The sequence below is a fragment of the Lissotriton vulgaris genome, chromosome 8 (assembly GCF_964263255.1).
Source record: "Lissotriton vulgaris chromosome 8, aLisVul1.2, whole genome shotgun sequence".
Lineage (NCBI taxonomy): Eukaryota > Metazoa > Chordata > Amphibia > Caudata > Salamandridae > Lissotriton > Lissotriton vulgaris.
Genome location: NC_141696.1, coordinates 530967843 through 530992346, shown reverse-complemented (window position 1 = coordinate 530992346; position 24504 = coordinate 530967843). Strand labels below are relative to the sequence as shown.

Here is a 24504-nt window from a genome sequence, read left to right as displayed (position 1 = left end):
TATTCTCAAATATGGAACTTTTGACAACAAAGCATATTGTTATATTTTTTCAACACTCAACCGTAAAGTGTACTGGCTTAGTGGAGTAATGCCTCGACAATATGGGCCTGTGTTTCATCTTACAGTCACAGGTTCAAATCCGGTTACTTGAACTCTAGCCTTTCATCCTTATGTGGTCGACAACATTAGTTATTTAAATTTCAAAAGGATGAATAAGCCTGTTGTCCAGCTAAGGTTAACACAATGAGTACTGCTGTGAGAATTACATATGCTTAATATACCCAAATATGGCCACAGATAAATACACGTTTTATAAATACTAATTAAAAAAAGAGCGCAACAAAAAATTGCCATTCAATTCTTTGTTTAAATTGCCGAAATTATAGATTGTGACAGGTAATTTCTATTTTTTATTATATGAATGGCTGCATAAAAGGGAGACATGCTGCATTAGTATTTTTGTGGCTTAATGGGAACGGAGTGTTATAACAAGCACAGACAGCACTGGTCGGAATAAATGGAGCAAAGAGGCGGGGGATATTACCTGTAGAAACGGAGTAGCAAGCACTGGCAAAGTCAGCTGGTCAGGTGGGTGCCTGCTAAAATGTTAAGCATGGCGACCGTCTTGTTGTTAATGCATAAAGATTAGTGCAGCGCCTAGGAAGTGGGGGGGGGGGGCTTGCAGGACAGTGACGAGGAGCAGTCAGCAGTGTGGAAAAGCGGGCGCCATGCTGCACCCTATGGCACGCCGCCAGTGTTGTTAATATATCAGCGGATAAGCGGCTACGTTTAAATAGGAGTTGGACGGCCGTGCAGCCGGCATTGTTTACTTAGTCTCCTGGTCAGCTGTGATTACATGCGCCAGTGCAAACGGTAAAAAAACAGCATAAAAGGAGCTTTTGTTTCACATTTCACAACAGCTGAGATGTGACATAGAACGCACAGCCAACAACGCTCCAAAACATTTTATGTTAGCGTACAGGGAACATTTTTCAAAAGAATATGTAAAATTGGTCTTTCGGTAAACAGCTTAAACAAAAGGCTGAGTGTAACAGCCAAGCATATTTTACAGAAGGAAGTGAGGAGAAAAGGGAAAAAAATAGCCACTGCAGGAAATGAGTCACGATGTCTGGAGTTCGGTTCACATTTTAAAACTTCCATTCTTGAGTTAACATCAAGTAAATGCTTCATCACTTCCAGTGAACTAGTAAACATACTGGATACAAAGGTTAGCGCAGGTCACTATACAATGACCCACTGCACCGCAAGAGTTTGCATTAAAGGATCGGATGTTGACACAGCACCTTGGGTTCCGTAGTGTGCTACTCGCCGAAAAGCGCTTCAACGCCTCGTCAAGGTTAGAAAGCGCTATATAAATACAATTACAATTTCCTTCACAAAAAATGTTGTGTGAACTTTAGTTCTGTATCAGAGCAGAAAATGCACAATGGCTGCCAAAGAAGTGAGATAATGCATTGCATTGCTCTGTCGCGTTTGTAAAACGCATTTTACGCCTAAAGAGGCCTCAAACTACTTTCTGGGAGGATGATTAGGTTGGTGTTATATTATTCTACCGAATTCAGCTAATTCCGCAAAATATTCTAGATAAAACGGTAAAGTAGACAATTTTAAATACAATGCGATGAATTAGACTGTTGTGTTCTATCTAGGACCCCGATCAATATTGTGACCTTATGCCCCTATACGGCTATAATCAATCCATACCCCTATAATGGCATGAACGATCAGAGCCATATTTCAGAAACTCGTCTCTGCAGCTCATTACAGTATATGACACAGCAGAAGCCACTATCTTAGATTCCTAGATTACACACCGAGTTCTTTCAACAGATAAAACCCCCAGCAACCTGGGAAAGCCCCGCTTGCTTTGTTTTCATTAGTAATAGAACTCTAATGAGCACTGTAAGAACGACCAGTTCTTAGTGACATCTTTATTGACGTCTTATGTCCAAAAACTTACGTCAAACTCGGCACCTTTCAGGTATAAATAATACCAACGTTGCCTTAAGCAAACACAGCGGTGGCGGTGAATACAGGAGCAGAACAGCTGTCCCTTGCAGAGCCCAGCAGATGCGAGAAGCCCACGGACGCTGCCCCTCCTCCTCCTTGATGCGCTGAGAAAGACGCTGTCTTTTCTCCTGCCGAGAAAATCCAGCTCCGGCGTTTCCAGCCTACCCTTGCGGGTAACTGGAATATCGAGTCCTGAGGGGAGATACCAGACCTCCAACTTCTATTCCAGAGGTACAGTGTTGACTAAACCCTTAGAGAGAATTCTTGAAGCAAACCCTTGGCAAAACCAACTTAACTTAAATTGCTACTCACTTACTCCCTCCCAAGTATTAGGCTTAGGTCAGGTACACTGGGGTAGGCGTAATTAGAAGCACCAGTTGAGGACGTTAGCTAAATGTATATATGAATGTATATATTTTACTCATTTTTAACTATCGTATGGCTAAGAAACCATATCAATGCTTTTACAGTATTATTTCGCAATACTCCTTTTACTGTACGCACTTTTTATAATAACAAGTCTTGCAATTGTGGCAACTCATTTCTCTTGCATGAGAAGAAAGACTGTTCAATGAATAATACCTTTTATTGAAAACGCCCGTCTCTCTATTCTCTGCATCCTGGTGAAAGTAATTCTTGCACAACTGACTGAGTGAAATAGCTGTCTATTGTTTCACACGACTCTAGAGATTGACTCTTATTCTAAGGAGCAAAGTTGTCATGTTTATGCGGTTGTTGGAACACTGAATCCCTTCTTGTCTGAGCCAGGGAAGCTGATCACTTCCTATTCAGTCAAGAAAGTTTCCAGTGACCTCTGAGCTAGTTGGTACAAACCCAATTAAGTCTAACATAGTCAGTAGAGACCTGGAAGACCACACTTCTACGTCTACACTGCTGTTTATGTTATTCCAATGCGCAGGGCCTATAGGGAAAATAGGAACTACACTACAAGACTTAATCCAATAACCAATCAGAGAGCAAGTACATAATTCAAATGGTATCTAGGTTACTCAAAAGTTACTAACACCGTGCCTCTTTTCAGTCTAATAAAATGGGTGGAGTATGTACTTGGGTTAGAGGAGTGTCTGTCTTTTCAGTATACTGACGGCTAAGGTGACCCACAGGTAATAACGGTGAAAGCCAAATGTTTCTCAAGCCCCGAAGGCAAAGGACGTTCTGCCTGTGCTGCTGTCTTGAGAGTATCCAGTTCACAACTTTCTTACTTCAGAGAAAGAAAAAAAACGCAAGAGACGGCCTGGCGGCCGTCAAAGTAAAATGTAAGCAGTGCCATGCGCTGCGGTGATAAGAGGGTGGAAAGGATGGCCGTGGGAGGTGGGAGTAGGAGAGTAGGAGAGTGGTGCAGGCGGGGGGGCGGGGAGCGGAGCCTTTGAAGAGACAAATGGTGACGGGGAGGAGAAATGCCTGAGGCACAGCGCAGGCTCTCAAAAAGAGAAGACGAAAGCCTTTGATGCAGCAGGGGGGCGAAGCGCAAGTGAAGCTGCTGGCGGCAGATGGCTGGCTTTCATGTGCACGCACTTTTGAGGTCAATTTGCTTGCGCATTGAGCTTGCTTTTCACGGGCACTGCATGGAATCGCCCGATCGTTAAGCTCTCGTTAAGCCCCTATATTCTCGCAAGCTCAATGCGCAAGCGCATTGACAGGCGAGACCTAAAAATGCTCCACTAAAGGGGCTCCTATTGTTCCACAGACTAGCCTACTTCGGTGTTGGAGTATATATGTATATTTGTTTACACATGTATAAATCAATTACCTATTGATTAAATCAATAGCTTTACGAGAGTAAAGTATATTAATTGTGTTAGCAGGGCCATTGAGTCTGTTAGCCCCTGGGGAAGTATTTTGAAGTATTCCTACTGGAAATTTGTTTTGCACATACGGCCTTAATTGCCCAGGTTCCATTGGAATATAGGGTGCCCAGTGTTTGATTTTGATCCTTTTAGAAAACTGGCATTTTCATGACATTTGATGCTAGCAGCCTTTTCCCTTTTCCTGGGTCACATGACTGAGTGTTGTTGGCAGTTGGCCTTTGTGCATTCCTCCCAGACTGTATCACAATATAGGGTCTGTGTGTTGGCAGGATTGGCCATCCTGGCTTGATGAGGGGGTGAGCTGTCACCTACCACACTTGCACTTCACACTCATAGAGTACTTCACACTAGCTGATTGTGGCCCCAGACCGACTGGGACAAGGGCAGGGAGGTAGGAAATTCAATACACCTCAGTGGGGGGGGGGGGGGGGGATCACTTCTGGACCTGTGGAAGACTCACAAGAAGGACTGCTCTGCTGCCCTGCTGCAAGAACGACTGCCCGGCTGCTCTGCTTCCCTGCTGCAAGAACGACTGCCCGGCTGCTCTGCTTCCCTGCTGCAAGAACAACTGCCCGGCTGCTCTGCTTCCCTGCTGCAAGAAGGACTGGCCTGCTGCTTTGCTGCCCTGCTCCTTTGCTTGCAAGAATAACTGCTCTGCTGCCCTGCTGTCTGGGTGAAGAAGGACTACACCTACGCCTTGAACCCAGGACCACAAGAGTGAATCCAAGTGCCCCAACACCCTTTTACCCTGCACCTGGACTCTGGTCCCAACTCCCCGATCAGTGCGTCTCCAGTCCTGGACCCTTCTAAGTGGGGATAAAGATATTCCGCCAGCCCAGCTGTGATCCCCATCGGAACAGACGAACCGCAGTGCAATCCAATGCAGCCATTGCAACTCCTTATCGGAACTGACACAAAGCAATGCAACTCGACGCATGATCTTGCATCGCAGCCGATGCCAAGTGAAGCAACTCAACGCGGACCTCCCCAACACCCCACACCCAGGACATAAGATGCAATTCTCAGCCTCCTAACATGGTCCCTGTAGGTGGCCCCATTCCATCGCAGTTGGCCTGAACTTGTGTCATTTGCTCTGGTCCAGCGTGACCAGATAACAACAGATGGTGCTTTGTGCTTCTAGGCACTATTTTCAGCTAGATCTTCAAAATTGCATATCTCCGGTTTTATTAATTGGATTTTTTTGTTTTGGTGTCAAAAAGTGTATTAAATGTTACTATATTTTTTAAAATTGGTGTGGGGTCTTTCTTGTGTTGGGTTTTCACTTTATTACTGTTTACGTAGTGCAGAAATTCTTTACACATTGTCTGTAAGTTAAGCTTGACTGCTTTGTGCCAAGCTACCAGAGGGTTAAACCCTGGTTAATTTTGTGACTTTTTGTGTTTCCTCCTAAAAAAGATTGTGGCTGTTGCTTGAGAAAAGCTCACCACTGCCCCCCTCAACCAAGAACCCTCTTTCTCACACTCATAATCAGGTAATTTCAAAAAGGTGTTGCCTTCGGTGCTAGTGAAACATGAACAAACGCCCACTGGGTAATGTAGGGCGAACTCTACTTCAAAAGAGATAATTAAAATAAAGACTGCAAGCCCCAGAATGCATTGTGCTGTAAAATGGAATGTCAAGAAACGGAAATGTTTTTCAGGGACTTGGAGTTTCCTTAAATTTCATTAAATCACATTCATTGATACTCTGAGTCTGCATGTTGAGATTTTAGGTAATTACAAATTTCAAATCGGAAATAAACTCCGGAACAAACTCCATTGAAATGCCATTGTGCTGATTTAAGGAAGGTCATAATAAAAAAAGTTTCAAACTCCACTTCCTCTGTCTTTCTTCAGTCCACTCCTGCCTCCTAAATTCAGATGAATTGTTTATTAACACTTGAAATCAAGAAGCCTCTGTTTTCTCCAAGAAATATGTTGGCGCCGTGCCTGCAACATGCAGGAGTGACATGTTACAAGCACATTGTTTCTCTTCCCTTGCAATCACGATTCCAGTTCCGTTTCCTGGTACGTGGATATGCGCGAGCGAGAAGGAAAAGGGGCGAGGGAGCGCGAGGAAGACACAGGTGACAGCAATTAGCATTAATGGCCTGAGAGCAGGTGGGAGCCGGTCTCGGTAAGGTTCAAAAGGAGCGTCTCCGGGTTAAGCAGGCAGTAGGCATTTGAAGTTGCAATCGTTGGTGTAACTGCAAGTAAAAGGTAAGGACGCCCTGGTCCTTTTCATGTAGATGGACTTTGATGATTTCGATAGCCTTATTTTTTAGCTGCTTAACGCGTTTTAATATGTTAATTTATTTTAAGATTGAACTGTGAGTAAAATGTCGTTAATCATTTGATTAGTGGCTAGTAGGATAGGTGGGTGAAGTACGTAGCCATAAGGTGCAGGCAGGGCCTGGCTTTGCCCACTTGAGATATATATATTTTTTTCCATAAATTAAATGTTAAATCTCTAATACACTGGTAGCTGGCGCGACTTTAAAGCACGTTTAAGGGTCTAACTAGGGAATCCCCCCCCCCCCCCCCCCCAGGTAATAACTCGTTTTGTTTCAGAGCAATATCAAGCTGTCGAATGTTGGCTTTGTTTTACATTCTGAACTCCTTATGCATTCTGGGAATTGCAAAGATCTCTTCCTACTTTCTTTGAAGGGCAGGGTGCTTGATGCAAGTTTAGACCAAATGGACCACGATGTTTTGATAAGGCTTGGTTATTTACTTTTCTGGATGTGTACCTTTCTAAGCTTGGTGTGTTTCTTTATTGCCACCCAACTCTTTCCATTGTTAGAGGATGGTCATTTAGGGGCTTAACTCTCTCCATTGTTAGAGGATCGTCATTTTGAGGTATTTTTCAGAAAAGGTACTTCTATTCGCCAGCATATTTGAGTAAAATATTCTACCTTCGAATATTTGGTTTTTCTAGTCTTTCCTTCCTCAAAGCGCTTTTGAAGGTATTATTGGTGTAGGGCGACCTAATTTTCCTCTAGCAAATTGGAGGCTAACTGAAGACTGCCTGTGAATCTCCTGTTAAAGCTAGTCATAAATTGACCACCATGAGGTACCCGTCGTTTGAGTTAAGCAAGGGGCGAATGAGACAGGAGTTTTACAATGTTGCATTGGGCTGTTTAGTCGGCGTGTGGCGTGATTTGTGTAGCTGTATCTTGTATGGATGTGGGTGTTAATTGTTACAGTGGTTGAAATGGAGCAATGCTTAACTGAATTCTGCTCCGCCGTCCCATTGTCCAGATCTTGAACTTTACTCAGTAGTAAATGATGCTCTTAAACGTTTTCCCATTAATATCCTCATTAGTTTCCTTGCTTGTTCTCATTTCAGTTCGGTTTCCTGTCCCTCATCTGCCTCACCCATCACTCCCCCCCCCCCCCCCCCCCTTCGAAAATGCCTGTCCGTCAGTACTTGGCTTACATGTTTTCACCCCCTTCCACTCCAATTACCAGTTTATTATCCATAACTGAAGGCTTACTTTCAATTCCAAGTGGTGCACATGCTTGTTTCACGCCTCCCTGATATGCCACTTGTGAGAAGTTGGCCTGGCATATAATGCTCACTAATTCTAGTGATCACTTTGTACCATATCAAGCAACCCTTATGATGATTGGTTGTAAGTCAACCTTATAGACCAGTTATACTAGTGGTAACGTGGACAAAGCAGTCTTAGGCTAAACTCTGAAAGGCATGTGAAGCCAGCTGTATTACCATACACAACCCCCTTGAATACCAAATGAAAGGACACCACACAGATATATATTGAAAATATATATTGATTTATTAACTAAAAGTATCCCCTGGACTCTTTATGAGCACAGAAGCACAAGCGTTAAACACAAGGCAGTTTAAAATACGCAAAAGTTGCACAATATGGATGAGCCCTAGGGGCCACCTAAACCATATACTAAGAAAGTGGTATAAGAGATACCAATTAGAAAGGGAACAGGCCTAGGGCCTTGGGAATCGCTGGAGCTATTCGAGACTAGCAGTGACTAAGTCGGGAAAGGCCAGCGGGACTCGGGTGCAGTGTTCAAAGTGCACGCACTTTCCAATGTAAAGTCTATGGTGTGTAAAAAGTACAAAGTTAGTTAGTTTGGAACCTTCCGAGTGACCTAGAACGCTGAAACTTAAGACACAGGCCCTTGAGATGTGTACCAGTGTAGGAACACCGGCGGAGCTGAGTTACCTCACCCACAGGAAGCGGGTGCACAGGGTCGAAGTAGTGTCGGGTTTCGTCACGCTGGTCGATGGTGCTTGGAGCTGAAGATGCTGCAGGCGGCTCGATGTGAAGAGTTCCGGTGGATCCAAGGGTGGATCTGAAGTTGTGAAGACCTGAAAGCAGAGGGGACAATGTTCAAAGTCACTAGCCAATGACTACCGTGGAACCAGATTGGAACCAGGCGATGTCGGGTGCAAACAGGCGTTGAGGTGTAGCTTCTCTCTGCAGCCACGTAGACACTGGGGGTCGAGGACGTCCAGGAGACGGTCACAAGCTGTCCCACGCAGGCTTCTCGCTGTTGGCGGTGTCGGCAACTTGATCAGAGCAAACAGGCCTTGGCTAATGCAAGCCACGCAGGAGTCAAAAAATGCTTAACACTCGGACCAGCAAGGTCAGAGCGGGTGCTCCTTTTCACAGGAGCTTGGGTAGGTCTGGAGCAACCAGACCTGCTGTGTAAATAGTCGGTTTCGTCGCCAAGATGGCCGCTGACCACGTGGCTAGTGGCCGGGATGGTGCGTCGAGTGGCATAATGCAAAAGGGCCCCACGCAGATCGTGGAGATGCTGGAGGGCTCTTCTTCGGTGCAAGGGCTGCTCGGTGGTGGGGGTTCTCAGTCCCCAAAGCACAACGTCGAGGATGCCTCGGTTGCTGCGCAGTCAGCTTTTCGAGTGTCTTCCAAGAGGTCCGGTCCCACGTCACTCGGTGCCTCCACGGGTTCCTTCTTTGCAGGGACTGTGGATCGGGCTGTGAGAGGTCTGGGTCTTGTCAGGCTCTGGGCTCGGGCTCCGGCGGGAGGCGGCGGCAAAGCAGACGCCGAGTTGTTGGTTGGTGCCTGTGTTCACAGGGTGGCCACTCCTAGGCCACAAGGGAGATTCTCTTCAGTCTTCTGTGCAGCAGAATGTCGAAGTCCAGTCTTCTTCTTGTTTAAAGTTGATTTCAGGATGATCTGCTGTGCAATTTATTTTTATTTATTTTTACCATTTGTTGAGCGCGCTGTTACCGGGCGGTGTCCTGGCGCTGAAACGATACATTATCTCCAAGAGGCAAAGAAAGTTACTGGAGGTTAAAAAGCCATGTTTTGATATTTTTCCTGAAGGTCAGGAGATCATTGCTTTGTTTTAGGGCGAGAGGCAATTCATACCAGATGTTAGATGCTCCGTGGAAGAAGCTACGGCCTCCCCAACGGGCTTTCCTAATACGGTTAGTCATGACCAGGCTTTTATTAGCAGATCTTAGTTGTCGCCCTGGTTTGTACAGTTGGAGGTGTTCTTGAAGGAAGGATGGGCCTATTCCATTTACTGCCTTGAATACCATACAAAGAGCCTTAAACATGATACGTTTCCGTATTGGAAGCCAGTGTAGATTTTTTAATTCCTGAGCTACCGATGCAAACTTAGGTAGACCAGTAATCAGTCGGGCAGCAGCACTTTGTAGCGTTTGCAATTTGTTCAGAACTCCCTGCTGGGCCTCCAGATACATACTATTGCAGTAGTCAAGGCGAGACAGCACAAGTGCTGTCACCACCGTTTTCCTGCTATCACTGGAGAGGAAAGGAAGGATTTTCCTAATAGTTTTTATTATCCAGTGAATGGAGGATGATAAGGCATTAGCCTGTGCTTTAAAGGAGAGTTGGGAGTCAATAATTACCCCCAGGTTTTTTACTGTAGTGGCTGGAATGGGTAGGGCTCCCATTTCGTGAGGCCACCAGTCAGGGGTCCAGAGATTGGTCACATTTCCAAAGAGAAGAACCTCAGTTTTAGAGGAATTCAATTTAAGGCAGTTCTTAGCCATCCATGAACTTACTGCCATCATGCAATCCTGGAATCTGGCCGCAATTCCTTCCTCTCGCCCCGGGAGCAGAGATACCACAATTTGAGTATCATCTGCATACGATGTTAATTCGAAGCCAAAAGAACGAATCACCGGGGCGAGGGAGGTAACATAAACATTAAATAGGGTAGGGCTCAGGGAGGAGCACTGAGGAACCCCTCCTGGAAGGGTAAAAGGGCTCGATTCAAAATCTCCCATGGCCACCACTTGTATCCTGTCTGCTAGAAAGGATTTCAGCATGGTCAATGCGACTCCTTGGATTCCGCAGCCCTCAAGACGGTCCAATAGAATGTCATGGTGGACCGTATCAAAGGCTGCGGATAGGTCCAGGAGCACCAGGACTGCCCGTCCTCCAGCATCCATCACCTTCCTGATTTCCTCAGTGGATTTAATGAGGGCGGACTCGGTGCTGTGACCTTCCCTAAACCCATGTTTAGCAGGGTCCAAGCCCCCAGAGGAACGGAGGAAGTCACAGAGCTGAACGTTCATGATCCTTTCAATAAGCTTGGCCGGTAGAGGGAGTCTAGATATGGGTCGATAGCTACTAGGGTCATAAATGTCTAGATTAGATTTTTTCAGCAGAGGAGCTATTGAAACTTGTTTCCAACATAGTGGATATGCTCCCTCTTTGAACATTTTATTGAACAAATCTGCTAGCAAGACAGATATAGGGGCGGCTGCCAGATGGGCCACTGAGACTGGGCAGGGATCCCGGGGGGAGCCAGATTTGGTTCTCAGTAGTAGTTTCTTTACTACTTCTGTTGTAACTGGCCCGAATTCCCTGAATTCCAAACTATGTGGATTTGTTGGCGTAGTCGTATGTGCTCCCTCGGTAAGAGTGAGCCCCACAAGAGGTTCAAGGGCTGCGAAGATTTGCTCCACTTTATTTAAAAAGTGGAGCTCTGCGAGACCCTCGCCAAGTAAACTGGGAGGGACAGTGACAGAATTTGGAGTGGTCACCGTCTGGAAAAGTTCTTTGGAGGAGTTTTTAGCTCCCTCAATTCTAGCAGAGAAATATTCAATTTTTGCTTTTTTGATCATTTCTTTGTATATCTTTTGGCTTGATTTTGAGTTTTTGTTTATCTGCCTGTGAATATTCAGTACGCCATTGGCGTTCGAGATTTTTGCAAGATACTTTGTAATCTCTTAATTCCAAGGTGAACCAAGGGGCAGATGGTATTGTGCGTGTTGGACGAGATAGTTTGGGCTTAATTAGAGATGTGCATGCATCTTTTATCCAGATGGTGTATCTCTCCGTAGCTTTGTTTACATCAACCGATGGGGTAAAGGTAGAGGCTGCCAGACATTCCTCCAATGCTTTCCCATCCAATTCCCTCCATGGCATATAGAGCTTGGCAGGTTTCCTTTCCTTCCTTGCTCTAACTGACTCAGTCGGTTGAATTTTAAAAAGGACTGCTGAATGATCTGTCCATGCTAAAGGCTCCGCATGGCTAAACTTCAGGTCAGGGTTATTTGTAAAAATCCCATCTAGCGTATGTCCCTTTATATGTGTGGAACCCCTTACCATCTGAGTTAGTCCTGCCGTCAGCATGGAGTCTACCAGAATTGCCGTCTGAGGGTCTGAGTTTTCCTCTAGGTGAAAGTTAAAGTCACCAAGAATAGTGAATGATTTGGTGCAGAGGGCTTCTTCCAAGTAAGTACCTATTTCTACGAGAAATGAGGCTTTAGGACCAGGAGGTCTGTATAAGAGGCAACCTTGGAAAGTGTTATGGTTAGAGATAGAAAGTTTAAATCCTAGTACCTCCGTTAACTGGCAGTTCAGTGACTGAAATGTGCCTTGGATCGAGGCGTGGTAGATGATGGCTATCCCACCTCCCCTTTGACCTGGTCTGTCCTGTACCCGACAGCAGTATCCCGTTGGAGTGGCCATAACTAGGTCTGGCCCTGAGACCGCATCAGTCCAGGTCTCAGTGATAAATACGATTTTTAGCCTCCTTTTCTAGGATCAGGTCGGCACATTCAGAACTGTGCTTGACCAGTGATCTAGCATTAATGAGGAGGCAATTAATTATGTTTTCTTCTCTAACGTTTTTTTATCTGGTAGGGGTTACTTAGGTCTTGAATAGGTGTCCACAAGATAGCAGGAAGAAAATGGCCAGGGGTTGTGGCTCTCGGCGCTGAGCTGTCGCTGACGGGCGCGGACGGGCTTGCCTTTGGCGCGCCTTCGGCGCGCAAACGGCGCGCCCGCTGCTCTCGTCCGCTGCGCGTCCTATAGTGGCACATTGATATGGGGAAGCGGGAGGGGGCGTGGCCAGCAGCCTATCAGGCGATCAAACCAGGAAGTGGGACCCGCTAATTCCGCTGCAATGGCACTGCTCCCACTCTTATTCCCAATCTGAGGGGTGGATCACCTACTAGGTCCCTCCTCTGGGAGGAACCAGGAAGGGGGGTGGTTACACCCCCTTTCCTTTGTCCAGCTCCTCGCCAGGCCTGGGTCTGGAAAGTCCCAGGACCGGTTTGGACTGGCTTATGCACGGGAACACCTTGTGTGCCCCGGGCATGTCTTCATCTATTTAGCCCTGTCCTACCCAATACACAAAACCCTGTCTGGGGTGGTGCTTGCACCTCCCAAGGCAGGAAACCCTTTGTCCAAGCCTCCCTCGCTGGAAGGACTCCCAGCAGCAGGTGGCCAGACTCGTGTCTGTGGTGGCAGCATCCATTTTATGATGCTGAGGCTCTGGTTAACTTTAACCGGTGTTAAGGCTACACACATGTCGTGTCCCTCTAGAAGGGTGGAATGCTATCCCCGTCGACAGAACTGTCGAGGGGATAGTATTCCAATTCGTATGACACCTTACTCGACATGGTTTGATAAAGCCAAACCAAAGATAGCATTTAACCGCGAGGATTATAATGCACTTAAGAGTATATGGTATGGTAATATCCCGGAACAGCTTAGGGAGTGGTTCCCGACAGCTGCAGACGGGCTCAGCTCATGCTAGAGCAGCATCTCACATATTTCCAAGCACTCTGCCTCCAGGATTGATGAGGCCCTCCATAGGAGTGGCTGATAGGAACATATGTGTCCAGTTTAAGGGTAGATATAGGGATACTATATCTAAGCAAGAGGTGATTACACCAACTTACCCCAGCTGAGTGATCAGCCAGTTGTGTCAAATATGGAGGCCAGGCCAGGGGTGGCACAATACATGCTGCAGCCCCTGGTAGGCCTTGGAAACACCTATGCCCTGGGTACCTAGGGTACACCGTTACAGGGGCCAATAAGGTGAACCAGTTCCAATTCGTAATGCACCTAAAGTGCATTGGCAGTAATTTAGAGAGAACAGCAGGTTGTGGGTCTGATTAGCAGGCCCACAGCCACATTAAGTCAGAAACCAGTGAAGCAAAAAGCAAAAATTTGGGGTGACCATAGGATAGCAGACCCTACTCTCCTACACCGCTGTACACCTTTCCAAATATTGCAGGAAAAGCTCGGCTTATTCGGGCTCTATTGGTCCTTTCTAGCTCCCAGATGAATCGCAACGGTGATTGCAAAAAATACGATGGCTCCCCTCCCTTTTCCTGGCGGTCCTTTAAATTGCAAGCTAGCTATGGTCACTTATTTATTTGTGCAATTTTATATAGCACAAACTTTACCCGAAGGTGTCAGAGCGCTTTACATAAGAACCATTTGAGAACATAGCAAATTTTTGCTTTACATAAGAACCAGTTGAAAACTTAATATTTAGGATTACATGCGCTACATAGAGGATACAAACAGAAAAAATTTGCAAATGTACAAGAGGTAGAGTCACATAAGGAGGAGATACAAATTGAAATACTCTAGGCATATACTGGTGATATCTCTATCTACAAAGGGAGGGGATACACATGGATATACTCTAAGAGTCACATAGGAATGGTAGAGAGCATAGAGGACTCCTGCATAGTCTAGTGGTTAGAGTTATCTCTATATACATAGGGAGGGGATATGACTGGATATACTCTAAGGATCAGATAGGAATGGTAGAGAGAACAACGGTCTACTGCATATACCAGTGATTAGGGTATGCAAAAAAAACAGAGTTCCATAAGTGTGGATGCAGTCACAGCACAAAGGGAGGGTGGGAGGGATGCAAGGGTATGGAGAGAAGGCAAAGCAGAAAAGGGAAGAACCATTTGAGGATCATCAACGGGGGAAAGGGTTAAAGGACGAGGGAATGGAAGGAGGGTCAGAGTGCAGAGAAAACTGTCCGAAATCAGCAGCAAAGTGTCGGCCAGGACAGAACAAAAAGTAAAGAAGTCCAGGAGAGAAGGTGGGAGATGAAGCTGGAGGACAGCCGCAGGCGCGTCACCATCTTGGAGAGCTTGCGTCAGCCATCTCGGTGGGGGTGAGTGTGCCAGGTGGTGAAGGCCATGTTGACGCTGTTGGTGCGGTCACGCATTGGCCGTGAGGCGCTGCACGGCAGCCGGTGGGTTGTGTGTGGATTCAACCGCAAGCAGTGTGGACTCCGGGAGCAGCGGCACATTCAGAACACTGGTGCCATGTGGGGGGAGGGGTGAGTGGTGCGGAGATCTGGCCCGAGTTGCAGGGCATTCCGGCACTGGCAGTGGCCCCAAACTGGCAGCAGGTCAGGAGGCAGGCCAGAAAATCCGAGAGGGCCGCAGGATTAGCAGGAGGCCGGAGAGAAGTTGGGGTGAGCCAGTGGAAGCGGCGATTGCCATGCAAAAGTCGCCGTTGGCCGCCATCTTAGAGTCAGGCAGGCGCTGGTAGGATTCCCTCGGTGGGGGTATTCCCTCCCTAGGACAGTGGACAATTCTGGTACATGGCCCTTCATTTCTGCAGGTGCCACATCAGTCTTTGCCAAACCATACGAGCTCAAGTTTCCTCTGTCAGAGTGAATGGCTCACATTATAATTAGGGCTCCCGGTTTTCCGTTTTTACGGATTTTTACATATAAATACAGACGGAAAACAAGTTTTCCTTTATCTGTATTTATATGTAAAAAAACGTGAAAATACTAGTACATTTTGTTGTGCTGCAATCTGGTGTCTCCCCCTGCTTGGAGGGTTAAGAGGTAGGTGTCAGCCCGGGCTGAGACACCTTCCCGGGCAGACACGGAGCTGCCAGCCGCACCCGAGCACTTCACAGGTCTTTGAAAGACCATTGAACTTGTTAATGAGGCTTCACCCCTTTTAGAGCCCCCTGCCAGCGTCAGATTAGGAGCCTCTATTCACACCATTGTTGTGGCTCTTGTATCATGTGCTGAAATGACGCACTGGTAAAATCATTTGTAATTATTTAATGCACACGCACTCTGTGTTTAATGAAACATTTAATTTTGCTTCATGCAGCCTGCCTGTTGGAATGCAACAAACATTTTAAGATATGAAAGCGTTTAAAACATGGACCATGTTTTAAACGCTTTCATAATATCTTAAAATGTTTGTTGCATTCCAACAGGCATGAAGCGAAATTAAATGTTTCATTAAACAGTGCGTGTGCATTAAATAATTACAAATGGTTTTTCCAGTGCGTCATTTAAGCACAATGCGCGCTGTCACCAACCAATCGTATGTCCTTGGCTGGTGGATTTTAAAAGTGGTGGGGCAGTAAATTTTAGATACGAAATGGCAATGCACACACAAGGCGCAGGTCTCAGTCTTCAACACAAGTTCAGTGCTGATGTGTGAAGCGGTTTCAGTGCCTAATTTATTTTTTTAAAAAGGGTGCCCGCTCCAAAACTTTAGTCCAGCAGCCACAGTCGCATCTGTAGAATGTCAGGTGTGCAGAATACGAAAGCTGTGTAGTTCTGACTTAATTTTATGCCTCTTTCATACCCCACCAGACACTCTCTGCCCCTTTATTTCATTCTGGTACAAAGAGACCTGGTGGGTTACAGCCACGTCCAATTGAACAGATACTACTACATCATCCACACAAACCATCTGCATGTTTTTTCCAAACAAAGGAAGGGTTTATGTGATTGAAGGCACTAGAAGAGATATGGTTCGGGTGTTTGTCCACCCAAAAAGTAGGATTCCTACTAGTCCATGAATTTTAGCGAACACCTCAGTAGGCTGAGATTACAGGCCCACCTGGTAAGATTGCAGGCCCACCAGTTCACATGGCTGGAAAAGTAAAATTTCAAGTCCCAGAATCCAAACTGGTGTCGGTGAAAGTACCTGGGCTTGATGGCAGTAAATATCATGAAAATGGCCTCGACAGTCATGATGATGATGTCCGCTTTGCAGTTTTGATAGATTATAACTGTGTGTAGTCATGCCCGTTGTGCAAAGGCATGCTGTTTACGTCTGGGCTCTTCCATCACACAGCAGCCCACCAATGAAACGAAGCAGGTTACAAAAAAACAACCATATTTCAATACTGAAAATTATTCCTCTGTCAATTATGTGTTTTTCTTTCTTTAGATGAGCACAGCCCTACTGTGCTTCCGGTGGCAAAAATGCACCCCTGTTCTGTCATCACTACATTGAAAAACTACAGCTACCTGTTAATTTCTGACTATGAATTAATGAGGCTGGTGCTAAATATACTACAGGTTTTTCAGCGTATAGTGTTGACCAGTAACAACTGAGCGCATGTGTGCATTGTCAATTTAAATAAATGTGGAAAAATACTAGCTGTAGCGCAGTCTTTTGCTTGTGGCAAAAATAAATGTGGATAAATACAGAAAAAATGCCCGAAAAATAAATATGGATAAATACAGACTGAAATGGCAAAAAAATAAATACCATAAAACCGGGAACCCGAATTATAATTTATTTATTCTGCTTTCTGGTCTTGTATTAGTTTGTCCCATTATATATTCAGAACGAAGTCCAAAATGCGAACCTTTTAAAGGGCCTGTAATTCTTGTGTTTATTTATTTTATTAGGTATTTTACACTAAATGCTCAAACTAACTTGCCACTTTCAATTCTTGTATCAAACGTAGAACAAAAATAGGTAAGGGATGTGCCAGCAGGGCAAAACATAAATGCACTCATGCTCTCTGTTCGACCTACAGTACATTAAATTAATTTTAAAAACCCACAGTGGGCAGAGAAAACACTAGCAAGCGCCCCATCACCCTCAACTCGGGAATTCAATACTACACTCCTTCCCTTAGGGTATTTCTATAGACATTTGATACCCCAGAACCAAGTCATGGAGAGCAATCCCATCACCACCTTTCAAGATTTGAATTTTGGTGCAAGATTCAAATCGCCGCTCTTCTTACAAAATCAGGATTTTGGTCATTTGAATGGCCACAATAATTGGCGGAACCAAATGCCAAACCAGATGCTAATGTTAGTATCCCCTAGTTACCCTCCGCACCATTTTCAATTCCCAAACATGCAGCAAGCTAACTATTATAGAGATAGATCCTATCCTGCCTCTGATCTTCATTTATTCCAACCATCATACGAAGCGAGGTCAACATTTAACATCCCTACCTATAATCGTTTTGACTATTTTTCCAACCTAGATGAACAGGATTGACTGAATATAATGCCAACAAAAGATACCGATAGCCTAACTACAGTTAATATACCAGAGGTTCCGGTTGTACATGCTCAGGCTATGGGTGATACTGAAGAAATCCTGGACCTAATGCCTGTTGACGACAATCAACCTGCAGTTGTTAATATCATTTCTGAAAAAACAGGGAGTAGCTGTATTAGGGTTAGGCCAAGTAACCGTCGCAATACTCATGGGCTAACAATCCTAAGTTGGAATGTTGCAGGATTAGAATCCAAATTATTGGATCCTGCATGGATTAAGATAATTAATGATGCGGATATTGTTATGTTTCAGGAAACATGGGCTGTTGGTAATTTGTATATTGAGGGCTATCACTGCTTTAGTTTAACATCTCCAAAACCATGTTTTGGCCGAGCGGTGGGTGGTCTTTTCATCGGGATCAAGATTCTTGCAGGTGGTACAATTGGAAACCTGCAATACGATGGTCCGGCAAACCCCAACATCCAGATTCTTGAGTATAAATTGAAGTCAAAGACCACAATCTATTTAATAAATTTTTATAACTATGATTTTTATTATGTACCAAACAAGAACCTTTTGGCATTATCTAATGTTTTAAGAAATCTGGAATGTTCCCTTGCAGTAGACAAAAAGTCATGTATATTAATAGGGGGTGATTTTAACGCAAAATTAGCAGGGAGTGCTGGATCTGTCAATCACGTTTATTTTGACCCAGCAGAGCGTAGGGGTTTTGAACTATCCAAACTACTCACTGAATTTGACTTAGATGATGCTTTGAGTGTAGGACATAATTATGACTCCCATCACGCTCCTACATATATTGGTGGGAACAGTAGTTCCACTATTGATTATGTTTTTATGTCACCACTGTTAATAGATTGTATAGTGGAAACTTCTGTTTTACAAACACCCTTTAGCGATCACAATCCATTGGTTGTAATTTTGGATCTTGCCCCAAGCCCGATTTTCGAAAATTTAAATGGTGCAAGGGACATTACCCCATCAATTGATGGCCTGCGGTTAAAATGGAGGGGAGTGAATTGTGAGGCTATTTTAACAAATGTACAATTGCTATTTCCACATTTGATTGACTCTTGTAAAGTTTTAAGTAATAATTATGATCAATTAATTGCTGATTTTGAATCCTTGTGTTCAGCCATCAAAAGCCTTTTGTCTGTTCCACTACCCATAGAAGGTAAAGAGCCAAGATGGTTCGATTCAGCATGTTCCCTGGCAAATAGAGAACTAAGAAAGGCTCTCTCCATGAAACCTAGGTGTAAAACAACCGTTCAGTTAGCTAGGAAACAGTACAAAGCTACAATATCAGAACGGAAGGCCAATTTACTTTCCGACCAATGGGACGCTTTGGTAATCAGCGCAAACTTGGGTGGTAGCGGCCCATTCTGGTCGTCTGTTAGAAAAACACGGGAAATGGGAAAGAAACTCACCCAAATCAGTAGTAACATTACAAGTGCTGCATGGGAGACCCATTTTTCTAACATCTATGCAGCCCCTAAAGAGGAGTATTCTCCATCTATTTCTGACCAATCAGGTGGTCTATTAATTTTAGAGCATGAAGTTAGAATAGCCATAAAAGAGAGTCTGGGAAATAAAGCTCCCGGACCAGATGGTCTCCCTATTGACATCATTAAACATGATGTTGATTTGTGGACACCCATATTTCTTAATGTTTTTAACAGTTTACCAAAAACAGCCATGCCAACTACTTGGGCCACCAGTATTATTGTCCCTATTTACAAAAAGGGAGATAGGTCTGATCCAGCGAACTATCGCCCTATCTCCCTTTTGGATAATACTTTGAAAGTATTGGGTCGTATAATCTTTCATAGAATACTGGACTGGGCGAATGACACTGACTTTTTAGATCCATGTCAGATGGGGTTCCGTAGTGGGGTAGGAACAGTGGAGCAATGCCTAAACTTAAAATTGATTGACAAATATAGTGTTGCCCGCTCCTCCCCCACTTACCTTGCATTTATGGACCTCTCGTCCGCCTTTGATCTTGTTAATAGATCAAAGCTTTGGTCCATTCTCTCAACTAATGGTCTTGATGACACTCCGGTAAATTTCCTAGCCTATCTCCATACGGACCTGAAAGCACGGGTACGTATCGGGATGGGCGGAGAGGTATCAGGAGCCATTAAGATAGGAAGGGGGGTGAGACAGGGGTGCGTTTTAGCACCCCTGTTGTTCATCATTTATATTAATGGCTTATCCACCTGTCTGAAAAAAGTTACCACAGATGTCCCACTTGTTTCAGGGAAACCACTTCCAGTACTTTTATATGCAGACGATGCGGTGCTAATGGCCCGCACTCCTAATGCCCTTTGTCTGCTTGTACATAGTTTTGTTAAGTTCATGGAGGATCTGGATTTAAAGGTCAATTTTAAAAAATCTTTTATTATGTCCTGTGGCCCTGGCAAAAAGAAACTTAATACCATCCAGTTAGGCACAGATAAATTGATATCTGTCCCTAAATTCCCATATTTAGGGTTGGTTTTCGCTGCGAACGGCTCGTGGAGTGGGCATATGGCCCACGCCACGAGCAAGTTCTCGAAAGCCAACAACTCTGTTCTAAGTCTCCCGCGCCCAAAGAAAATAGGTGCCACTAGGGCTATTTTAAAGATTTTTAAATTACAGTGCGCACCTGTTGCCACGTATGGAGCGGAGGTATGGGGATCAAGAAACAGTCCATGCATCCAAAGTGAGGAGAATCGCTTCTGCAGGAAAGTGTTGGGTGTACCAATCTCCTCATCAACCTTCATCTGTCATAGTGAACTAAACACTCCATATATTAGTGATTTTATTAGAGCAAGACCGGCACTCTTTTGGATCAGAATCTGGCAGAATGAAGCTGCTGCTCTTACTCAGAATATTATAAAGGACTGTCTAAGTAGCGACCATGGAATGAGAATTCCATGGTTGTCTGAAGTTTTAAAATCTTTGAATGAAGTTGGCAGAGGAACTTTGTTTAATGATCCCACAACTATAGAACTGCAGGACAAAGTTCAGGTTAAGAACGCACTATATGCACTTTACAACAATGAAAGACTCAGAAGCGAATCACAAAAATCAACTGTAACGAAATATATAGGCAATGGTTTGTGTGGACCGACTCTGCCGCCCTATCTCTCGCTGCCTATGACTAGCTGGGAGAGATCATTGTTGTTTCGTTTAAGGGCAGGAACAGTAAAATTTATGTTGTCATTTCCACTAGGACATTGTCATAGTGTTGATTCTACCTCATGTCCCTGTGATGGCGTGAGCACTCAGGATGATTTGCACTTTTTATTTTTCTGTAAATTTTATTCTGTGTATATCAAATGGTTTTTAACTCCGTATTTTAAAAAATCCAGACCACTGACCCTTCAAGACTCATATAACATGTTAATTGCCTTGGATAGTGATGAACTGACTTTTCGTGTCAGTTCTTTTTTAAGACTGGCTATACGAGCACGCAAAACGATGGAAAACCCATGAGTATGATAAATCAGCTTTGTTAACATTACTATGGAAATTAGCATATTGTTTTTAAAACACATTGTATTGTCACTGCATAAAAGGGCACGTCATATGTATATTGATTTTTAATTACTATCTGTATGTTTAATTATTTTATGTTGGTTGATGAATTATGTTCGGTACTTTTATGAATTTTAAGGAATTCGAATAAAGGTCTTTTGAACTTTGAACTTGAACACTCATGCTCTCTGTTCGACCTACAGTACACTTTCCCACAATAATGGGCCTATTGCTGGATGCGGGTACTGAGAATCGAGGCCTCCAGGCGCGAGCAGCTTGAGTAGACGTGGCAGTATGAGACCACCATTGACTGGGCTGGCAGTAATTCCTTACAAAGGAATTAAGGTCCGTGTAGACTGGCATTCACTCGCTCTGTCTGGATTCTAGTAGCTGTCTTGCTCCATGTGAAGGGCAGAGACTGACTAGTCTGTGCCACCAACCAAGCTGTTCTAAGAAACCGTTCTGTCTGGCAGAGTTCGTCCCAATGTTCTAAACCACTAAAGTTTGACTGTTCTATTGTAAACTTCTGGTCTAAAGATCAATTTTAAGTCCACATGGAAGGGAGCATGGTCTAACGACATAGGCTGGCTTTGCAAGCAAGTAGCCCCTAAAATGGGTGTAGAGGTAAAAGGTGTATAGTCTTCAGGAGGGACTTCAAAATCGATTCCCAGATGTGACTCTTGGAGTCAGCAATGTGTTGGCATACAGGCCAACAAAGGGTGCAGCAGGTCTAGCTTGCCTGGAAGCACCCCTTGATGTACCCTGAGACCACCCTAGTTACTGGGACCTTGAGTGAACTTTTATTGCATGGGCTCCTTGTCTGATGCTGACAAGTGACACAGGACACAACTGTTCCTAAAGCCTGGAACTACCTGTCCCTCCACACCAGAGCTGCCTCCTCAGTTCTTGTTTTCTAGCTCCAACCCTGGCTTGGCACAAGCGGCTCCTGCTTCAGTGCCAGCATACCCTCCTGGTAAGTTGTCTGCCATACTAATGCACGAAACTGATTTGATTTCCATCTGGTGACTCTGTCACATTTTCCAGATTCTTACAAAAACTCCAGTGTTTCGTTTCTAACCGGAGAATTGGGCGTAGGCTGTTTCCTATTTTGCACAGCAGCATACGAAAAAGTCCTACCTCCCCTTCCAGCTTGAATCTAGGAACATTAAGAAGCCAATGTTCTCTTGACCTAAACCTTTCTTGGTGGGTATAGTACTAACTTATCCAAAATACTCGTAGGACCAGTTTTGTGTAAAGCACAAAGATGTAACCCAGTTTTTTTTTTAGTCTGTTTCAAAGATAGTCAATGTAAGTCTTTCCTGGTTTCTGAAGCAGAATTCAAATTTCGCCTCCGTTATAAGCTGGCAGCCCAGTTTTGCAGTCTCTTGAGGCGTAATATAGATTTGGTCGATATTTCCAGATGCAGAGCAGTCAAATTGTGAACATTGGTGTTTGGATCACTGGCTTATGACCCTACTTGTGAAATGAGGGCATGATCTCCCACCCCCACTATCAAAGCCTCATCTTGTCCTAAAATGAGATCAATAGTGTGCCCTCTATCCTGTGTAGGAAATGTTGCCATCTGCTCAAAGTTCAGACCAATCGTAGTTTCGGTTTTGTTCACTGCATTTTACATTAATGTTGTCCAGCAGGCTGAAGTTATCCAATTTCAATGGACATATTGATTAAAGTTTTGGTTGTTGCTTGTATTACTCTTGATCTTTGAAAGTAGAGAAATGTGTGCACTTTTATGCAGTATTCTTATTGGATTTAAGGTTCTTAGCTGGTAACGCAGAATATAAGCTGGGGCTGCTTCTCAAATCTTTAACTTGGCTTTTTTCCTCATTGCTTCTGCTGCAATAGTTTTTGCATTTGGCTCAGTGGTCCTACTAGGCATTGTTAGGCAAGTAGCTTGTTTAGCTTTATTAACTTGATCTAACTGCAATTAATCTGATATCTTTAAAGGTCAAGTATGTCTGGACGTGGCAAGAAAATTGTGAAGCAGAAGGCTGGTCCCAAGACCAGGTCATCCAGGGCTGGTCTGCAGTTTCCAGTTGGCCGCATCCACAGGTTTCTGAAGAAAGGCAACTACGCACAGCGGATCGGTTCTGGGGCTCCAGTGTACCTGGCTGCTGTCCTGGAATACCTCACTGCAGAAGTACTGGAACTGGCGGGAAATGCTGCCCGGGACAACAAAAAATCCAGAATTGTTCCTCGACATCTGCAGCTGGCTGTCAGGAATGACGAAGAACTGAACAAACTGTTTTCTGGTGTGACCATTGCTGAAGGCGGTGTGCTACCAAACATACAGGCCGCGCTTCTACCCAAGAAGACTGCCAAGGGATCTTCAGCAGAACCAAAAGATGTGCAGTCACAGGAGTTTTAGTGCCCTTCTGTCTTGACCACTTGCGTAATGCACTTTTAGTATAGTTCAATTTTAAAACTTTAAAATAAATACAATTTTATCCTTCTGGTGTTTAAGAGTGGTACTTTATCAGTGTCTCTATTTTGTCTGCCTAGTGGCTGAAGTCACAGTGAACCATTGCCTGCTTTGTTGCTAGTGTAAAACTGTCCACCCCAAACAGTCTTTGTATTGGAATTCCTTGGCACATGTATGTTTTGTTCAAGGCCGTCACAATCTCCTGTTTTCATTCTAACCACTTGACTTGGTCTTGTATTCCTGAATACTTGGTGTCTTTAGGAGCTAAAGAGTGAAAACCTACCCAAAGGAAGCATTGTTCCAAATTCCAGGATGGCTGGCTGTAGAGAAGACTGCAGTGGAGGAAGGTGGTTAGTGGTGAGCCTTGTTCATAAGGTGTGCGAAGTGCTCTTGCAGAACAGTAGGCATTGTGTTAAAGCGGCTGGTATATTGGTCCAGCATCTGGTTGTAGCCTGACCTTGCAATCTAGTCTTCAGTGTTGCATCGCTTTTATTTCAATTCAGCAATTTGACGGGGGGGCAGGGGTGTATGGTCTCTGGGTGACTGGTAAATGCTGCAGTGCCTACTGAAAGTAATGCAAAGTGACCGGGCTGAGTTGGGTTCTTGGCGCAGATTTCTGTTTTATCAACCAACTGAGAGGGTATAGAATGAGGGGGAGGTTATCTCCAACTCCTGTCAGCAGGAAATTTCCTCTGTGGGTGTGCAAGACTCCATTCCCAATGAATGGTTAATTTTTTAAACCGCCATTTGTATCATGGAGTCTAATAGGCTCATTTTGAGCCTTTCAAAGGTCACTGTAAAAGCATCGACTATTGTACAGTCGATTGGGGTGCGATGTAGACTAGTTTTGTTTTATGGGAGGTTTTCGGAGGTAATAATTGGGATTTAGATATTTTCTTAACCCATTGGATGAGCATAAAGCAGTTCCATCTCCTTATAGATGGTGTAAAATTGTCACTGGTTGACTGAGCCCTGGTCAAGCATCAATTGCAATCCTCGTAGGGTTAAAAACACAAGCAAACCCCAGATTAACCTGTGCTCCATCCCCTGGAAGCTTGGCACGGAGCAGTCTGGCTTAAACTAGTGGCAGTATGTGATCTTTGGGTGTATTATGAAATAGAT

At 44.6% G+C, this 24504-nt stretch overlaps 1 protein-coding gene across 1 annotated transcript; it reads left to right on the top strand.

The window, feature by feature from the left end:
* The first annotated feature begins 5956 nt into the window (after nt 1-5956).
* On the top strand, nt 5957-23412 carry LOC147697264 (histone H2A, embryonic-like). The gene is made up of 2 exons (XM_086933322.1): nt 5957-6079; nt 22908-23412. The coding sequence occupies exon 2, from the start codon at nt 22915-22917 to the stop codon at nt 23326-23328; it is 414 nt and encodes a 137-aa protein (XP_086789448.1). The 5' UTR covers nt 5957-6079; nt 22908-22914; the 3' UTR covers nt 23329-23412.
* Nucleotides 23413-24504: the final 1092 nt, after the last annotated feature.